The following is a 17728-nucleotide window of genomic DNA, read 5'->3' as shown; positions in this document are numbered from 1 at the left end:
ATGATATGGGTGAATTGGGAATAAATGGAGACGTCCAGCTAAAAGGGATGTTGAATGCACCACCAAGGCCGATATTGACAGCACTTACAGAGCTGAAAGCGAGCGCCCTTGTGGATGACCCGTGCTTCCCGCAATTTATCGAGAAGGCAACAGGAAGAAACGGACGAACCAAGAAGACTTTCGGGAGACCCCAGGCCGACCAAGATAGATTGTTCCAGGCTCAGTACGAGCACATCGAGGGTACTAGCTGCAACGATTGTCCAACTAAATGGGAGTCAAAGCGAATCGCTCGTGATACAAGCGAGCCTGAAACACACTATGGGATCATCGCGTCGGGAAACTGTGTCATCAAGCATGCGGCCACGAGGGATCGACTGGGTGCCAAAACAGGCGCACTATGCTTTGAGATGGAGTCATCTGGGCTTATGATGGATTTTCCATGTAAACTCATTCGTGGAATATGTGACTACTCTGATTCACACAAGAATGACAAGTGGCAAGGATATGCAGCTTTGAGCGCAGCTGCCTATGCTAAGGAATTGCTCGGCAATGTCGCGGTGGCCCAGATAGCACAGGAAAGATTAGTAGTCGAAGTCTGCAAAGACTTGAAGAAAGAGATCAAAACCATACGGGATATCTCCAAGGGCACACAGGCAGGGATTGAAAGCATCCAATCAGCTCAGTATCTCAAGCACATCCAAGAATGGCTCTTGCCTTCCGATATATCGATCAACTTCAATGCAGCACTTGAAGCTCGACAGGAGGGGGGCATGCTCTTGGTTTCTCCAAAGCGAGTTATTTTATGACTGGAGAGATGGAAAAAAGCGATTTCTGTGAATTAGTGGGATCTCAGGATGTGGAAAGACGGTGCTCATCGCAGCCATCATCGAAAACCTCAACAAATAGCATGGCCCTTCCTGCCTTGTTCTTTCATTCTTCTTTGACTTTTTAGACTCAAACAAACAATCAATTGGAAAAATGCTTCGCACATTGGTTGTACAGCTATATTCAAGATGTGTTGAGTCTCGTACTGAGTTGGATCAATTGAACTTGTCTTGTGAAAGCGGCAATACTCAGCCAACCGACAGAGCACTTCTTCAGATCTTCCACCAGATGTTGAAACATGCAAAGAAGGTCCAAATTGCTCTAGATGCCCTTGACGAGTGCAACTCAAGAGGGGACATCTCTCAGTGTTTGTATGATCTTACCTGCTCCGACCATGACGATTTGCATATCCTTGCTACTAGTCGAGAAGAAGAGGAAATCGAGTCTGGAATGAAGTATTGGCTGCATCAGGAGAATATCAATTCCATCAATCAAGATGAAACCAACAAAGATATTAGCAACTTTGTCACGGAAAGGTTGCGTATCGATCGAGGATTTCAAAGATGGCGTTCGACTCCCCAGCTTTTGAGCGAGATTGAGGCGGAGGTCAGCCACAAGGCCGGTGAAATGTAAATTGAATTCTATGACCGATAGCTTCCCACGCACTCAAAATCTAACAGATTGGATTCTTCAGGTTTCGATGGGCAGCATGTCAGCTGGATAGTCTGCAAAATTGCCTAGATCTTCAAATGCTTCGAAACTCTCTCCGATATCTCCCTGATACACTGAACAAAACGTATGCTCAAACCCTGGCTCGTATAGACCACAAATATCAAAATCATGCTCTACGGATTCTGGATTTTCTCACCTACTCAGAGCGCCCGCTAATGATCGAAGAAGCCGTTGATATTGTGGCCGTTGAAGTCGGCATAGAACCTGCATTTGATCCCTCCATGAGAATGGTTGTGCCTCATGAGATTCTTAAACTTTGCTCAAGCCTTATTTTCATCGGAGTGAGAAGTTTTGGACATGCTAAAATCAAAGAACTTCGATTGGCGCATTTTACCGTGAAGCAATATCTCGTTTCCGAGAAGATTGCCCAGACACTATCACCTCACTCCACAGAGCTCGCTTCTCTATTACAAACGAGGATGCAAGAAGCGGTTGCAAAAGGAGATATGACGGTTGTATGCCTGGAGTATTTGTCGCACCTAGACGAGAGAATGACTGCAAGCCAGATCCGAGTCGAATTCCCCTTAGCGCAATATGCTGCACAACGTTGGATGGCTCATGCAAAGCCACGCGAGGGAATAGAAAGTGTCAGTGAATTTATACTCAAGTTCCTGCTATTCCGACCCAAAGGTTATGCTGTGTGGGGTAAACTCATTGACCCCGATCAGCCGTGGGACGGTCCACGTTGGATGGATAAGGAACTTGCGAGTGGATTGTACTACGCATCTCTCGCAGGGCTCTCACTGACGGTGACCAGACTGCTCGAGAAAGGAGCTGAAATAGAGGCACATGGTGGGACCTACCATAATGCCGTCCAGGCAGCTTCCTCAAGTGGGGCGATAGAAGTAGTTGAGCAAATTCTCAGCCATGCAGCCAATCCAAACGTGCAAGGAGGTCTTTATGGAAGCGCTCTCCAGGCAGCCTCCGTTTGGGGACACCAAAGGATAGTCAAGCTTCTAATTGCCTATGGTGCAAGGCTGAACCTAGAAGGTGGCATGTATAGCAGCCCATTTTATGCTGCCTGTGCAGAGGGCCATCTGGAAATAGTGGCTTTTATGATTGATTATGGGGCTAAAGTGAATGAAGAAGGCCTACAAAACCTGTCAACCCTGCATTACGTCCATTCAGAGAATTCCGAGAGGCTTGTATGGACTCCCTGGGATAGATTGGTGGTGAGATATTCAATTGATTTCTCACTTGATGGCCCCTCAACCCAAGAATCTCTGGATATCCCAGTAATTTTGCTGGACGAAGCAAAAGAGTGGCAAACACTGAAGGATTTTATTACAACTTTCTCTGGGTTGCGTCAAAGGATGGGCGTCATAAGGCAATAACGTTTCTGGAAGGAATTAAAAAAGGTGTGATACGCAAAATGATCACCCACGACACACAGAAAGGATCAAATCCACTGTGCATAGCATGTTTGAAAGGTCATATTGAAGTGGTTTGACTACTTCTTGAAAAGGGGGCACAAATTGATACCTCAACTAATTTGGGATATACTCCTCTCCTGATGGCTTGCGAAGAAGGTCATCTTGAAATTGGTCAGCTTCTTATTGCAAAAGGGGCAGACCTTCACGCTCAAATACACGATGGTCAAAATTGCTTAACATTAGCTTCACAACGAGACGGGATCCATATAATACAGGTTCTCCTGGAGAGAGGTGCCGATATTGAAGCAATAAACCATCAAGGACGTACTCCCTTGATGGTTGCATCATCCAAAAATTTTGTTGAATTGGTTCTACTTTTGCTGCAAAGGGGTATCAGGGTAAATACGCCAGATTATGGTGGTCTTACAAGCCTCTACCCTGCAATCTTCTGCAACAACACCGAAATTCTTGAGATCTTGTATGCGAATGGTGCAGACATATATACCAGGTTTCCACCCTCTGTGTTGAGGCCTCTCGATTACGTTTCCTATTTTGGCAAAATCGAGGTAGCCAAGTTTCTGCTACAGAAAGGCGTGGATGCAAATCCCGTGAACCAAGATGGTATGACGCCTTTGATGTACGCTGCTCTCAATGGTCATGTTGAAACTATGAAACTCCTCATCGAAAAAGGTGCCAATCCTAATGCCGTGAACGATTCTGGTGGAACAGCCCTACTGTTTTCGATTAAAGGAGGCCATTTTGGAGCTTCAAAGCTGCTCCTAGAATTCGGGGCTCATACTGACGTGAACGGAGAGGGGTGGACTCCGCTCATTAGAGCATCTTCCAAGGGATACTCTGAGATAGTCCTATTAGTACTTGACCACGGCGCGGATATAAACATCACTACAATCTTTGGCTGCACAGCCCTATATAGGGCTAGCCAAGAAGGTCGGACCGATGTTACCCAGTTGCTTCTCGAACGAAATGCCAATTCTACCCTCGCACTCGGCGACGGGCGTACACCACTGTTTACTGCCTCACAAGAAAACCGTGTGCAGATAGTCACGATGCTCCTTGAATATGGGGCTGATGTCAGCTCAAGAAACAAAGATGGGTGGACCCCACTTATGGAAGCTTCCTTCAAAGGACTTACTGAAATAGTCCGACTACTCCTTGATCATGGAGCCGGGATAAACAATACCGAGCACAAGAATCACACGCCTTTGTATCTTGCTTCCCAAGAGGGTCGGATCGAGGTTATCAAACTGCTTCTAGAAAGAAACGCCAATTTCACCCTCGCTGATTCGGATTTGTGTCCACCAATTGCTGTTGCGTCAAAAAGAGGCCATGTAACTGCTGTAAGACTGTTGATTGAGAAGGGTGCCGACTTCAACACGCCAGATTTCAAGTGCCATCAATGTCTTTGTTGCAACCCTAGTCCAGTTGTGTATGCTTGCGCGGAAGGAAATCTTGAGGTTGTGCAGCTCCTTTTAGACCACAGTGCTGATGATGCGATCCTGAAAAGTGGGATCTCAGATCTGGGAGTCAGTGCTGCACGAAGGGGGCACCTCGATCTACTCAAATTTCTCGTCGAACAAGGAGCCAGTACCCTGGAAAAAGATAAACACGGTCACACTCCCCTTCTAGTGGCATCTTTTCAAGGCCACTTGAATGTTTGCGAATTCTTGATTGAGAAGGGTGTGAGGATAATGGTGGGCGATAATGATGGTTGGACAGCTCTTCATACGGCCTTTTCCGGGGGCCACTTGAATGTTTGCCAACTATTGATCGAAAAGAAAGTGGAAATGATGACGGTGAAGAAGCATGGATGGACAGCTCTTCATGTTGCATCTGCCCGTAATCGCTTGAAGATTTGCCACTTATTGGTCGAGAAGGGGGCCGACGTCAATAATGGCAATAAAGATGGGTGGACGCCATTGCACGAGGCATCTTTCCACGAAAATCTTGAGATTTGTAGGTTCTTACTGAAAAGCGGTGCAAGGCTAGAAAAGTCTGACCGTGAAGAACGGTTGCCGATGCACTTGGCCGCAAAAAGTGGGCACTTTGAGATTGTCGAGACATTTTTGAATGAAGGAGCCGATTTTAATGCACCCGATCGCAGTGGAAAGAGTCCCATTGATGTCGCATTATCCAATAACCATATGAAGATCGTGGAATTGTTATCAAACCATCATAGCGCCTCCTCTCACACTGGCACTTCCAGCCCATGTTTACCCCAACACTAGCTATCATCGTTCAAATTAAATTTCAATACATATATACCCCAAATTCTCTACGCAATTCTTTCTCTCTCTCTGTCGATGAGGTCATAGAGCAAGCTAGACATACTGGATTACGTGGTATCAATATCCGTGAATATATAGGCAAAAGCGAACATAGAGGTGGTCCCATATGAGAATGAGAGCTTGCACCTACTCAAATTCATGGCTATGAAACTTCAAGTGGGTCTTCAAGATATGAAACTTGGTGCCTTCAAAATGTTCGTGTTTGCATATCAGGTCGGCCGCCCTGATGTGGAGTAAAAGCCGAAGGGGCGGCCGAGGGCTTCGTGCACAGACCGATTTACTCCACATCGGGGCGGCACTGCACTACGGAGTAGGGAACAGCCATTTCAACACAACCTCTTTCGACCACTTAAGATACGCATTATCATCACATTACACAATCAATTGAGCGTCCATCAATTGCCCAGTAGATAAACCTTAAAAGGTGTTGGAATCGATTTTCGCACCTCAATGGATCATGATATTGAAACATCAGATATCTGTAGTTGACCCTTTTCCAAGTGTTGCCACCTACAAAGAAAGAAGGCTTTCAAAGAAACCACGCTGGGCAGTGATATCGAGACATCGGAAGTCTCTTTGAGTCGCCGATACATACGGTTGTTTGGAATAATAGAACCATCAGGTTAAATCATCATATTCCAGATTGCAACATGGATCTAACCTCGCAGCTGACTTCTATTCTGGGAGAGCAGGCATTGGACCCTTATGTTCCGGGAAGTCTGTACTCCGTGCCACCTCATCCCAGTCCTTCATAGTTTTATTGAGGGTTTCCAGCTTCCCATTGATAAAACCCACACAGTCACTGCCAAAAGGGATGCGTAATGGAATCTCTTTACCCTCCGCGACGCCTGTACCTTTGGCGATCTCAATCACTTTAGCAATCATCTTGGTGGGGTCTCCAAGCTCGGTTCCATAGTTTCCAGCGCCACGCGTACGGGCTGAATCGTTGAGTGGCTTCCAGAAGTCCACCCGGTATGGGACATGATCGAGTTTACTCATGACCTCGGTGCGGAAGTGACCTGGCTGAAGGATGAGAAGCTTAACGCCCGGTGCCAACCACCCAAGTTCCCTCGATAGACTCTCCACGGCGCCTGCATGAATGGGCTCAAATCAGTACTCAGGTCCATACCCTTACACGGGATAGGGTACATACCTTCGAGCGCAAACTTGCTAGCGCAGTATCCCGCACCCGCAGGCTCGCCAATAAATCCTCCCTGTGAGCTCATATAGATAATGAGGCCACCGCCATTCTCGCCCTTACTGCGGAAGTGTGGCAACGCGGATCGTGTAAGGTTAATAGGACCATGGAAGTTGGTGTTTAGAGATCGCTGCATATCCTCCTGTCTGTCCGTTTGGTTATAGTCAGCGATATGGTATTCATGCTACAAGGTAAAGTTAGACGTACGTCAGCTCCTCAAGGGCTCCAACCTGGATGTAGCCCGCATTGTTGACAAGCACATCGACAGTACCGTAGATATCGATTGCCTGCTGGAATTTGGCATCTAGCTCAACCTGAGGTGCTGTAACATCTAGATCAATGATTGTAGCACCGGTATCTTTAAGGTGTGCGAGCTTCATGTCTGCATTGCGACCTGTTGCAACAACGTTATCACCCAGCGCGCGTAGCTGTCGGACGAGCTCCTCTCCAAATCCACTTGAGCAACCAGTGATGAACCATGTCTTATTTCCAATACTCATCTTGATTGCGGGGGGCTTGAAGCTTTATTGAAACAGAAGAAGGCAACTTAAATATATGGGAAGGGAAAGACGAAGCTGGAACCTTGGAAGGAGAGATGGTCTGCTTATATACTGAGTGACCCACGTGATGTTTATTGCGTTGGAGAAGGATTCCCCTCCTTTCCTTTAAAGTTGTCGACAGTTGTTTTAATCCCAATCCTGACAAGAAAAGGCTGGAGGCCCACTTATTGGGGCCAACCAAAGGAGGGTGATCTTCCTGTAAGCCCAATGGTTCGCCTTAGGCCCACATAACCCCTCAGCTACTAATTCGCAAGTATGAAGTATAGGACTGGTTCTATCATCATATTACATGGGGAAAATGGGCGCTAATACTTACAGATACATTATTGTGGGACCCTTTGAAATATTGGTAGTACATTTTTGCTGTTCAAGTGTCATCTTTCCCCTGCTCCTAGATAGACCGCTACTACCTAGTCACCAGACTTACCACTATCCTTCTCGAGGTCTTAAGGCAGCATGATCTAATATTTTTTTTTAAATAGGTTACCCATCTTATGATTCCTTTCTCTACATAATACGAGGTCCAGACAAACACATTTTACCCAAAGAGGCTTAGCCCGTATCCTCACACTAAGCCTAATTGGGTAGAGGGTATCCATGTATCATCTTTCGGATGTCAATTTAACAACTCCTAGACTGTTAGGTACTCACTAGTTTATTCTTGGAACGTGTCCAGTATGGTTTTGGATGACCGAGAGATCCTAATTATCGCGGCACTGACACCAGATCACAAATGTAGCTTCGGCTTACTTTCAAATTTGGAGTTGATGGTTCTAAGTATTCAAAGTCCTCTGAAAATATTTTCAATCCTTCATCTTCCTCAGCTATCTCTTCTATCTCCTTTCAGCCTTTTAACGAGTTCTTCCACTGCCAGTGTCTTGAAAGTTACTCTACTTTTTATCATTCCAATATGATGCGACATCTGCGACCTTTGGGTGGCTGGTTGCAGCCATTTGCCATGGGATATACAGTAATTTTCATTATGCGAGGGCACAAGAGGGATCTTCAGGCGCGAGATCAAAGAATCAGTCTGCTTGAAAAAGAATTAGCTCAGTTGAAGATCGACAAGAATGAAAAATCTACGCCGGCATCGCCAGAGAAATTCGACATGTCTGCTATACAGGGGCATCAGTCGCAATTAGGATAACAGCCCTTCGTAGGGCGGTCCAAATGTCGAATGGCGCATCTTTGTGGAATATTCAGCGTATTTTGAAGGCATATTGATATTGGATCAAACAAATTGAGGGTGGATGAATGTTCTCAACAAATTACTGCTATTCTCTGTTTGGCACCCCAGGTATGCTCAGGTGACCATACTGGTTTTTGACTGGTGGGATGGTCCGGATTCGACCTAGGACAAAATGTTTAGGGGTGGATGTTCTTCTGGACGACTGATGATTTCTGTGGTGTCAAGGAGACATCGGGAATTTCACTTCAAGTTTATTTCAAACTCACCTACATGCTGAAAAGTGATGCATTTTTTTGTCTGGAAATTGTTAGGATATGCAATTCAATTTTTGATCCCCGATTGGACTTCTTTGTTTATACTTATATGGAAAAAGTTGAAACGGTCTGGAAGAGGTTTTCAGTGGATCCAAACCTTTACTATAGATCATGCAATACATGATCAAGTTTTCAGGTTAGCACTGGCAGTTGCACATGTGAGGGGTGCAGACTTTTTCCAAAGTCATCCGAGTCAAATTATACAAGTCCTCATGCCACGCTTCGCGCGGCACTGCCGGTGAAGCAGCGAGCATTGAAATTCAAGGGAGAGGTATGTCCTCAGCACGGAAAGGCTTGGCTAGATGTGACCATATTCTCTCAGATAGGTATGTTCACATACTTAAGTACAGGACTCAGTCTGAGTCAGTACCTAGCATCTATAGGTGACTAATGACCGATACCTCCAGGGCTCCTTGTATGTAAGTACCTACGGGGTTACCTACTGGGTTACCTAGAGGGGATGGCTGCCTGTTATATAGTTAGATATAGGCAACTGGCAACGCTCCAGATATCTCAAGTGAGAGATATTCAAACTAGAAGTAAGAGATAGCTAAATAAATCGGGATATAATCATGTCTATTTGTAATAAACAAAAGGAATTATAGTCTATCAGTAAATATACTACCTATGTTATGGTCTCTGAGTATTCTGCCAGACGGTGAGGAAACTCGAAAAATCATTGTAACCCAAGTAGAAAAAGAGGTCTACTAACCAGTTGACATGATTCAAATCTTGAATGGTGGCGTCAGCCAACTTTGGAAGAAGAGAAAAAATATATAACATGACATATTAGACATCTGCCAAAGGTAATCCACCCCCAATTATATTATCCAGGTGTCCTCCTCAGACTCATCATCCCAATCATCTCCCGATGCACCACCCCTTTCAGATAGGTTCAGGATATCACCTCCTTGGAAATAACGGTAAATCCGAGTGGTCTGGTTCGTGTCTGTAATCAACAGCTTCATCCTTGGCTTCGAAGTCTGGTTTGCTTGAATGACCCATGTTTGTAGACAACTAACCAACCACTCCATATCATCAAGAGCTTCATTTGTCTCATACGATGAGATGTTGTCAATGATACAAATAATCGTAGTTCCCGTCTTAACCTGGGCAATGAGCATTTCAAAAAGCCAGCACAATCTCTTCAATGAAAACTCTTCAATTCGTGATAATTTATGTCCGCTGATCTGCGATAGATCAAAATGGACTCGATGTGAATCGTAAGAGAGAAGTTGTCCGATAAAGCTAGCAATCAAACCCCTGGCACCAGCCCGGCGACCGATCTCTGCGCGACTGGCCGTATTGAGCGAGCAGAAGTGAGTGAGAACCAGGACCTTTGAGTTTGGAGCGGACTCGTAAGCGATTCTTGCGCAGAGGTGTGTCAAAGCCGATGTGCCACCTTCAGAGTCAAAGTGACCTTGAACGAGTAAGGAAGCGTTCTTCCGCTTGGACTTGTTGGTCCAGTTTTGGAATTGACTGGATCCTGTAATGGAAGGAAGTTTTCGCAGTTCACGTATATTGAAATCGCTTGGGTTAACGTTCATGCCCGGTCCCTAGCAACCTTAGTTTCGTCGAAGGCGAGGAGATGCAACAGGTCTTTAGTAGTAATTATCGGCTCCGCGGGCTCGGGATATGATTGATTCCGAGATCGTGACCGTCGGTGAACTTTTAAGTGATCGTTTGATGGAGAATTGACACATAGAGTGAGCAAATCTTTTAGATCTGGTAGGTCGGCTGTGGATGGGTGGAGCCCTGGGGAGGATTTTGCGCTGATGAGGTTTTGTAGTTGAACGCCAGCAAGAGACAATCGAGACTCTAGATTTTTTTCCTTGTTTAGATTTGATAAAACTTGCAAAAAGAATTTCATGGATAATACTGACCATCTATATCGTCGGAAAGAAGTTCGCCTTTGCTGTCGAGAGATGGGTGTCCGGAGTAGAGCACGTATAGATTGACATAAATATCCGTGCGGCTCCCTTCTGAATTATGACAATTTTGTTTGATCCCTTGAATATCCTCGCTGATGTTTTGTATGGTTTGGTGGTTCGTGAGCTCCGCCGCTCGGGAAAGAGATGTGGCGCATTCCCTCAGCTCGGAAATCGATTGTCGTAAAGATTCTTTTGATTTCGGCCCTTTAAAGACTGCTGACACGAGATGTTCTGTGCAAAGATTGAAAAGAACCAGGTCAGATACGCGGTCTTTTCACCCAGGAAAAATAAAATATCTTATGTACTCACTTGACTTTGTTTCCAGACAGTAGTAAACGATCTCCCGCAACACGATAAGAATGTGGTTGCATAGATCAGCCATCTTTTCCAGCATATTCATGCTTAACCTCGAAGCTCTGCACGCATCCAGGTAGAATCGAGCTTCGTACAAGATTTCAGGTATGTCTGACAATGCCACAAAAACTAAGCTATCCAGCTTGTAAGTTTCATCGACGGCCTAAATAGCGTTAGCGAAATTTTGGGGCAATCAAGTCAATTTGAAATGCGCGTGTTCTGATACCGTTAATAAGAGTTTGATTCCGCCTGTGGATTTATTGCACAATTAGCATCATTCGTGTGGCAAATGTGATCGTTGCATGCATACCGCATATTGTAGACCCATAATCGCCAGACGGAAGAACGTCTAGCCATCCCTTCAGCGACTCGGTATATCTCCCAAATTTCGAAAGAGCTTTGCCAATTGGTCCACCTCCATGACGGGTCTTGTAGTAATTCTGGGCATTTCGGAGCTCCTTCATCAAATCTGACCAGTGTACCTTCTGGTCTGATGGCACAGGTTGGCTGACTTGAGATTGGCCGGGTTTGCACAATTTCAAGCGGAAAGCTTCAAGTGCCTCATTCAAGGCTTGAACATTGCTGGTCGTACTTTTGAAAGACTCCTCACTGATAAAACGAATCCTCGACAGTGAGCGATGGGCATATGATGAGCGGAAGGTGAATACACACACATTCGTTGCCTACATTCCAGCTCATACTGATCTGCATCTGTCTCGTGAAGGAAGGAGTTGATGCGTTGAACAAATTTAATTTTTTCCTCGTCTTTGGGGGTGGTCTGGTGGTTCTCAATATAGCCCCCTGGTATATTGGTTGAACGGCGAACTGGAAACTGAGTAACGACTTGTTTTGCCATTCCGTTCGTGGTCCGAAGAAAGCACAAAGATGATGCTTGTGGTTAGTCGGTGATTTTCTGAAGAATGCAGACCCCGTTATGACCCCTCTAGCGCAAGGATCGGGTCTACTCCGACCACTGAGTGTCAGTGGAGTATTGATGAGGGGTAAAAAGTGTGCCTTGGTGGGCACTTGAATCCTTGGAGGCTCACATCAGACCAATGATTGTCGGGCGCCCTCAGCCCCATTGATAGGAAGAACCCTGTCAAGATTATTCCAAATAATCCACTGCTGACAGTCAGACTCAATATAGCGCCTTGGCTCCAGGGCAGCATACAGCCTTAGTTCACCTCATCACGCTGGTGAGAAATGACACATATTGCAAGATTTGCTGATGGCGACGAGGGTGCAAGAGATACGGAGTTCAGCAAAGAAGCTATCAGGATGGCCTATGCCAAATAGAGACAAGTACATGTGCTGACGGCCCCCGGGGGCGGACGCTAAGAAGAACTAACAGAGTACTGACACTTATCAAAATAGAGCTCTCCCGCCAAAGTGGATTCTCTCAACCCCATCTCGTAATCCTATTCCACTTAGCTGCAGAACTAGGCGCTATGAAATAGGCAGATGATCCGAGAGCAAAATTTTATTTGTCAAAAACCTGAAGGATGTCTGACCAAAATAAGCAAAGGTTCTCCCGGCGGGGTAATATTTTCAGCTGAGCAATCGCCGTAAAAAAGGCCGTCCATGCGGCGCTCATGCGCGTGTGCATTCTGCTTGCATTTTAGCGTGCGCATCTATTTACTTTAGAGAATAACCCATCTTTGGAGAGTATTGCAGCCGCAAACCTACTGGCAGTTGTGTTGGTAGTGATCGATTTCATCACATACAAATCTTCTCATTCTTCACACGCTTGAGGGGGATTGCAGAAGTTTTTGCATCATGGCAACAGCGGATGTCGACAGGATGAGTCCGACTCATCATCTGAGTCTGCCTTCAGAACCAAATATCTCAACATCAGAAGCGGACAGCAACGCAGACTCGTCTCCCTCTGAAACCAGGACCCCGTCTACCTCATTATCCTCCGATGCGCCGAAAATCGACCAACCTGAACAGCAAGATGAACCTGGAAAGCCAGATCAGCCTGTGAAAGCAGAACATGAGCCCCAAAATTCGGAATCGGATAAAAAGGACAAAGGAGTACCTCAAATCACCGATTTAAATGTGGATACATGGGACATTGATTACTGGTATGAATCCAGCGGGCGCAGGGATCCACGTAGTATACAAGAGCAAATTCAAGATGTTCCCGCGCGGCTTTTCCACGAAGCGATGCTCCAACGACTCTTTCACAGTCGTCTCGAGGTACTTGAGGCCGCAATTCTTGGACCGCAGAAAGTGGAAAATGCGAATGCCAATAAAACCAAGGTTCCCGATAGCGAGGCTACGACCAAATGGCTCAGCTGGCAAGAATACTCCCTTATGTACGAAGTACCTGAGACGCTAGGCGAGTGGAAGCACGTCCCGGAAGTCGACAATAGCCCACAGAGTATCATTGAGGCTCTAATTGAGGAACCTCTATCACTCAGAGCAGTGCGATCACTGGCAGTAATGACAAAGCAGCTCCCCGCTGGGAACAAAGTGAATACTGATGGCAAAGAGGGCAACGTTCCTATATATCAGATTCGACTTCGTTCCCCGATTCTTTTGAAGGTCTTGAATGAAGTCACAGACCAACTCCCGCACCGCGGCCCGCACGAACATAAAGTCAGCTTCATGAGGCCCTTCAAGCTGTTGACTCTGTATTCGAAGGAGTTGGTGGAATATCAAAAGAAACTTGAAGAGATTCATGGTAACAGCACGGCTGAGAGTGAAGAGCCTTCAACAGAAATTGGTCCATTGAAAGAAACGGAGAGTCCAAAGGCTCTTGAACATTTACGGTTACTCAATGAATTCATGGCAAATCATATGGGCCGTGTGTTGAAGTTAAGGGAGGATGTTGAGAATGGTACGGCTAGGAAAATAGCATTCTGTGATCTTTGGCATCTTTTCCGACCAGGCACCACTGTGCGCACTCCCACTTCAAAACGGATCCAACTGTGAGCTCTCCAACCAAATTGTAATCAAATAAAAATTACTAACGCAAATATTAGATACCGGGTGATTCGCGTAACGGGAGGCAGACCGATTTACACCTTCTCTGGCGACCCTCCAGCCAACTCTGCTGGGTTCAAATTGAAGGAACAAGGATACTCCCCGGGAAGTTTCATAGTGGAGTGCTTCTACATCGATTTCGACGGAGTTCAATATGGCCCCGTCAACCGTACATTCCAGATCCGGAAGTATGAGGGAGAGCGAGAATTGACAGCTCTCCCCGTATATCCACTGCAATGCGATCCGAACCCAGAAGGCATTCGCGAAGCGATGGTCGCTCGAGGTGAAAACTTTGCGGTTTTGTCGAACCCACAAAAGACAGCACACAAACAATATCGTGGATTGACCTTGGATAAACATCCAGAACAAGTCGAATCTCAGGTAATCATCGATTTTCAGCTGGCGTTTCTAGAGATGTCCGACAACAAACCGCAGATTGGACTGGATAGCCTAGCCGATCATGATCTCCGAGAGACAAATTTGGGTCATTTCCGCTGTGATCGATGCACCTCAGAAGGATGCTGTGGAAACGACTATATCGTTGCGGACTCTGGTATTGATGAAAAAGAAGAACAGGAATTCAAAAACATGCATGGGAGATTAATTGACTCAACTGGATTTGCGGAAGACTTGAATCAAGATCAGAAGGCCCTACTTCCCTTCAAGGTCTATGGATTTGTTCTTCGTTCTCGAAAATGGGCGACATTTGATATCGAGAGCATTAGTGACGTTCAATATACCGATGGGTGGCAGAATTTGGTCATCAACGAGAGTATCAAAGAAACCGTCTTGGCCATGGTTGAAAATCATGAGAGTGTCCCGAACAAGAATGATGGGCGGGGACGATCTCTGCCCTCTGTCGACCTTATCCAGGGTAAAGGCAAGGGCCTGATTATTCTGCTACACGGCGAACCAGGAGTTGGCAAGACTAGTACAGCTGAATGTGTTGCCGATCATACCAAACGGCCTCTTTTCCCAGTCACATGTGGTGACATAGGAGACAACGCTGAGTTCGTGGAGAAGAACTTGGAGAGAAACTTCCAGCTTGCTCACAAATGGGGATGCGTTCTTCTACTTGACGAAGCTGAGTATGTCGCATCCCCCCAAATTCAAGTTCTTCCATCTAGACATGGCTAATTCCGCAAAAGTGTTTTCCTCAAGCGACGCAATGATACCGATCTCGCTCGCAATGCTATTGTTTCAGGTGGGTCCAGTCTCTTCATTTCGGAATTATTACAGCAATACTAATTACAAACCTCTTCACAACAGTCTTTCTTCGAACCTTGGAGTACTACAGTGTGAGTAGAATACACCAAACATTATTTATGGATATCTTCTAACCCGGATAGGGTATCCTTTTCCTGACCACAAATCGCGTCGGCCAAATTGACCGGGCATTCAAGTCCCGAATTCATGTCAGTTTGTATTATCCAAAGCTGGACAAGAAAACATCCATCCAGATTTGGAAGAACAACATTGGACGGATCAGGAAAGAATTTGAGTCACAATATCCAGACTCCGAGATCCGGGACAAAGAAATCATCAAGTTCGCAAAAGAGCACTTCAAAGACATCAAGAGCAAGAACTTACTCAACTGGAATGGAAGGTACTGTACAACCTGCTACCTAACCTTGATACATACACTCTATCAAAGTAGTCATGCTTACCAAACCCTCCATTTGTAGGCAAATTCGCAACGCATTCCAAACAGCCGTTGCTCTTGCTGCTTTCGACGCTAAGAAGAACAAACGACCAAATGATCTGATCCTCGGTAAAGAACAGTTCATCCGAGTCGCTGCCGCCGCCGAGGAATTCGACAAATACCTCCTCTCGCTCAGCCAGGGAAAGAATGATTCACAGCTTGCCGAAGAGCATCGTTGGCGCGTCGATAACTTCCAGAATCAACCGGTGGTTATGCCCATGGTAGCCAAACAGGATCCAGGTCGCTCAGCCTATGCATTTGGGCAATCGAGTCGTTCTTCTAAAGGCCGAGGGTCTGAGAGAGGAGTGTTAAGGGAAGCCGAGTCTTCCGACAGTGATTCGGATTCGAGTACATCATCGGATAAGGATGAGTATAGTGAGCCACGCGCTGAAAGCGAGGAGGACTCTGATTCTCAGTCGAGTTCGGCTTCATCAGAGGAGGATAGAAAGAAGAAGAGCAAAGGAAAGTCTACTTCGAAGACAAAGGATGGAAAGAAGAGATCTAGCCATAAGCGATCGAAATGAGAGCCTAATGAGCTTTTTGCGTTTCGATCTTTTCAGAAACCGCCATTGAGTCCAGGGCTGCGAATAGACATGACTTTTTTGAGTCATATGCATGCATATATATCAATTGTGCCATTGAAGAAATTCCGAGTCTCACATGTTCTGAAACGAGCACTAGAACATTTGAACACACCGACGTTAGAAACAGCCTGAGCGCGAGTGGCAAGTTTTCACAAAAATACCACTGGCATGGACCTACTTGAAACATTTGTAGTATATTTTTGTCAAGTCGAGGAGTGTTATAAATGTAGCTGGTTTTTCCTGCTTGAGCAGAGCGGCGGGTTCCGTAGTGGAGTGGCAGAGAGCTGCTTTAGGCCTGGACCCTCTTCGACCTCTAAACTATGTAGTGATAGAGCGGTGAATTGAAATATCCAATTAGAATTCTGAATTTTGTCGGGGAGACTAAACTGGACTAACCTTGGAATCTTTAACCCTACTGAGCCGCCCCCGCATCAAACATGTCGCGACTCGCGTCATTCTGACTGGAATATTCAAATGTTCTAAGGTTGGCTCCGAGTCCTCTACAATCTGGAATATTATACCTGGGATCTACATCCTTTTTCTCTGCATCACTTCAGGCCCCTCCAGAAATTTCCAAAAGTCCCCAAGAACTTGAAGACGCCTCTAAAAATGGCCAAGGTTCTTGGAAAGTTGTATGTCAGCATTCGAAAGCTTTTACCTGCTTTGTACTAATTCATGATCTCAGTGCTCTTAGTGCTGGAATGGTACAGATCAATGTGGGACCCAGTGGGACTCCATTCGATATTCACGTGGAGTTGCTGTGCAGTTGTTCCCCCTACTTTGACTTACTATACGGCAATCGCACTCTGGAACCCATCCCATCTGATCCCATTTGCTTTCCAGACGAGGATCCAGATGTCTTCGCCGAGCTCTTAGCTTGGATGTACCACGGTGACGATTCTATCGACATACCTTCTCGTTCTGATGTCTTCTTCCTACTAAGGCTATGGATACTTGCCGAAAAATTCGAGGTTTTCAAGCTGCAAAATCATGCGATAGAGCTTCTCAGAATTGAGATTGATAAACGGCCGGGTCGAGTTTTGGGTGTTAACAAGGTTGATTATGTCTACACCCATACCCAGCCTCAATCCCCTCTGCGTTTATTTTTCGTCGATAATTGGGTTCGGAATGCAACCCAGGCTCACTTGCTAAGCCGTCAAGAGCCACTGCCATATCCGTTTCTTAAAAGTTTTTGCAGTGCTTTGCTTGAACGGAGGGAAAACCCAAATACTGCAGAGGGAGAATTCGACTTTGCCGAACGCTACTATGTAAGAAATTCGCGACCGAGAGAAAACCACGAAAACATATTCTCTCGACATGGAGACCCTCCGGAACCTGTTCGAACAGCAACCGCAGAGGAAGCGAGCAAAAGAAAAATTGCAGTCCCCTCTTCCCGTCGTCACAAATCGTCCCCTGCATCTCCGTCACCCGCCAGGACACCAGTCTCCACCAAGAAGGAGAATGCGGCAAAGAGTGATTTAGCAAGTCAAATGGAAGACTTCCATATCGTATAATATATTTCCAGCTTCCTTTTCGCGAAGTTCATTGGGAAATTGTTGCTCATGTTCAAGTTGCTATGCAATTCATAGTATGTCCATGGTCCTCTTATCAATCAAGGTGTACATAAGTACATATTGCTTTCAATATATCTTCTACCTAGGTGGTCAACAAG

The 17728-nt window shown here is 45.8% G+C and overlaps 6 protein-coding genes across 6 annotated transcripts; 4 read left to right on the top strand and 2 right to left on the bottom strand.

Moving 5' to 3' along the window:
* Positions 1–5: 5 nt before the first annotated feature.
* N7483_007408 (purine and uridine phosphorylase) lies at positions 6–806 on the top strand (the record flags this gene model as incomplete). The annotated part of the gene is made up of 1 exon (XM_057090845.1): positions 6–806. The coding sequence occupies one exon, from the start codon at positions 6–8 to the stop codon at positions 804–806; it is 801 nt and encodes a 266-aa protein (XP_056945586.1).
* A 307-nt stretch (positions 807–1113) lies between these two features.
* Positions 1114–5176, top strand: N7483_007407 (ankyrin repeat domain-containing protein; the record flags this gene model as incomplete). Its single annotated transcript, XM_057090844.1, has 3 exons — positions 1114–1454; positions 1520–2702; positions 3023–5176. The coding sequence occupies 3 exons, from the start codon at positions 1114–1116 to the stop codon at positions 5174–5176; spliced, it is 3678 nt and encodes a 1225-aa protein (XP_056945585.1).
* Positions 5177–5911: 735 nt separating this feature from the next.
* Positions 5912–6934, bottom strand: N7483_007406 (SDR family oxidoreductase; the record flags this gene model as incomplete). Its single annotated transcript, XM_057090843.1, has 3 exons — positions 5912–6327; positions 6390–6580; positions 6642–6934. The coding sequence occupies 3 exons, from the start codon at positions 6932–6934 to the stop codon at positions 5912–5914; spliced, it is 900 nt and encodes a 299-aa protein (XP_056945584.1).
* Positions 6935–9318: 2384 nt separating this feature from the next.
* Positions 9319–11638, bottom strand: N7483_007405 (uncharacterized protein; the record flags this gene model as incomplete). The annotated part of the gene is made up of 6 exons (XM_057090842.1): positions 9319–9983; positions 10381–10659; positions 10738–10945; positions 11009–11031; positions 11093–11391; positions 11457–11638. The coding sequence occupies 6 exons, from the start codon at positions 11636–11638 to the stop codon at positions 9319–9321; spliced, it is 1656 nt and encodes a 551-aa protein (XP_056945583.1).
* A 920-nt stretch (positions 11639–12558) lies between these two features.
* Positions 12559–15996, top strand: N7483_007404 (ATP-binding protein; the record flags this gene model as incomplete). The annotated part of the gene is made up of 6 exons (XM_057090841.1): positions 12559–13715; positions 13770–14858; positions 14919–14974; positions 15040–15068; positions 15120–15376; positions 15456–15996. 6 exons carry the CDS (start codon positions 12559–12561, stop codon positions 15994–15996), a joined length of 3129 nt encoding a protein of 1042 aa, XP_056945582.1.
* A 761-nt stretch (positions 15997–16757) lies between these two features.
* Positions 16758–17570, top strand: N7483_007403 (uncharacterized protein; the record flags this gene model as incomplete). The annotated part of the gene is made up of 1 exon (XM_057090840.1): positions 16758–17570. One exon carries the CDS (start codon positions 16758–16760, stop codon positions 17568–17570), a length of 813 nt encoding a protein of 270 aa, XP_056945581.1.
* Between the last annotated feature and the right edge of the window lie 158 nt (positions 17571–17728).

The sequence above is a fragment of the Penicillium malachiteum genome (assembly GCF_028827825.1).
Source record: "Penicillium malachiteum strain IBT 17515 chromosome Unknown utg000003l:1.0-4950554.0:1.0-4952489.0, whole genome shotgun sequence".
NCBI classification, from domain to species: Eukaryota; Fungi; Ascomycota; class Eurotiomycetes; order Eurotiales; family Aspergillaceae; genus Penicillium; species Penicillium malachiteum.
The sequence above is the reverse complement of the archived record's forward strand: the minus strand, read 5'-3'. Positions and strand labels throughout refer to the sequence as shown.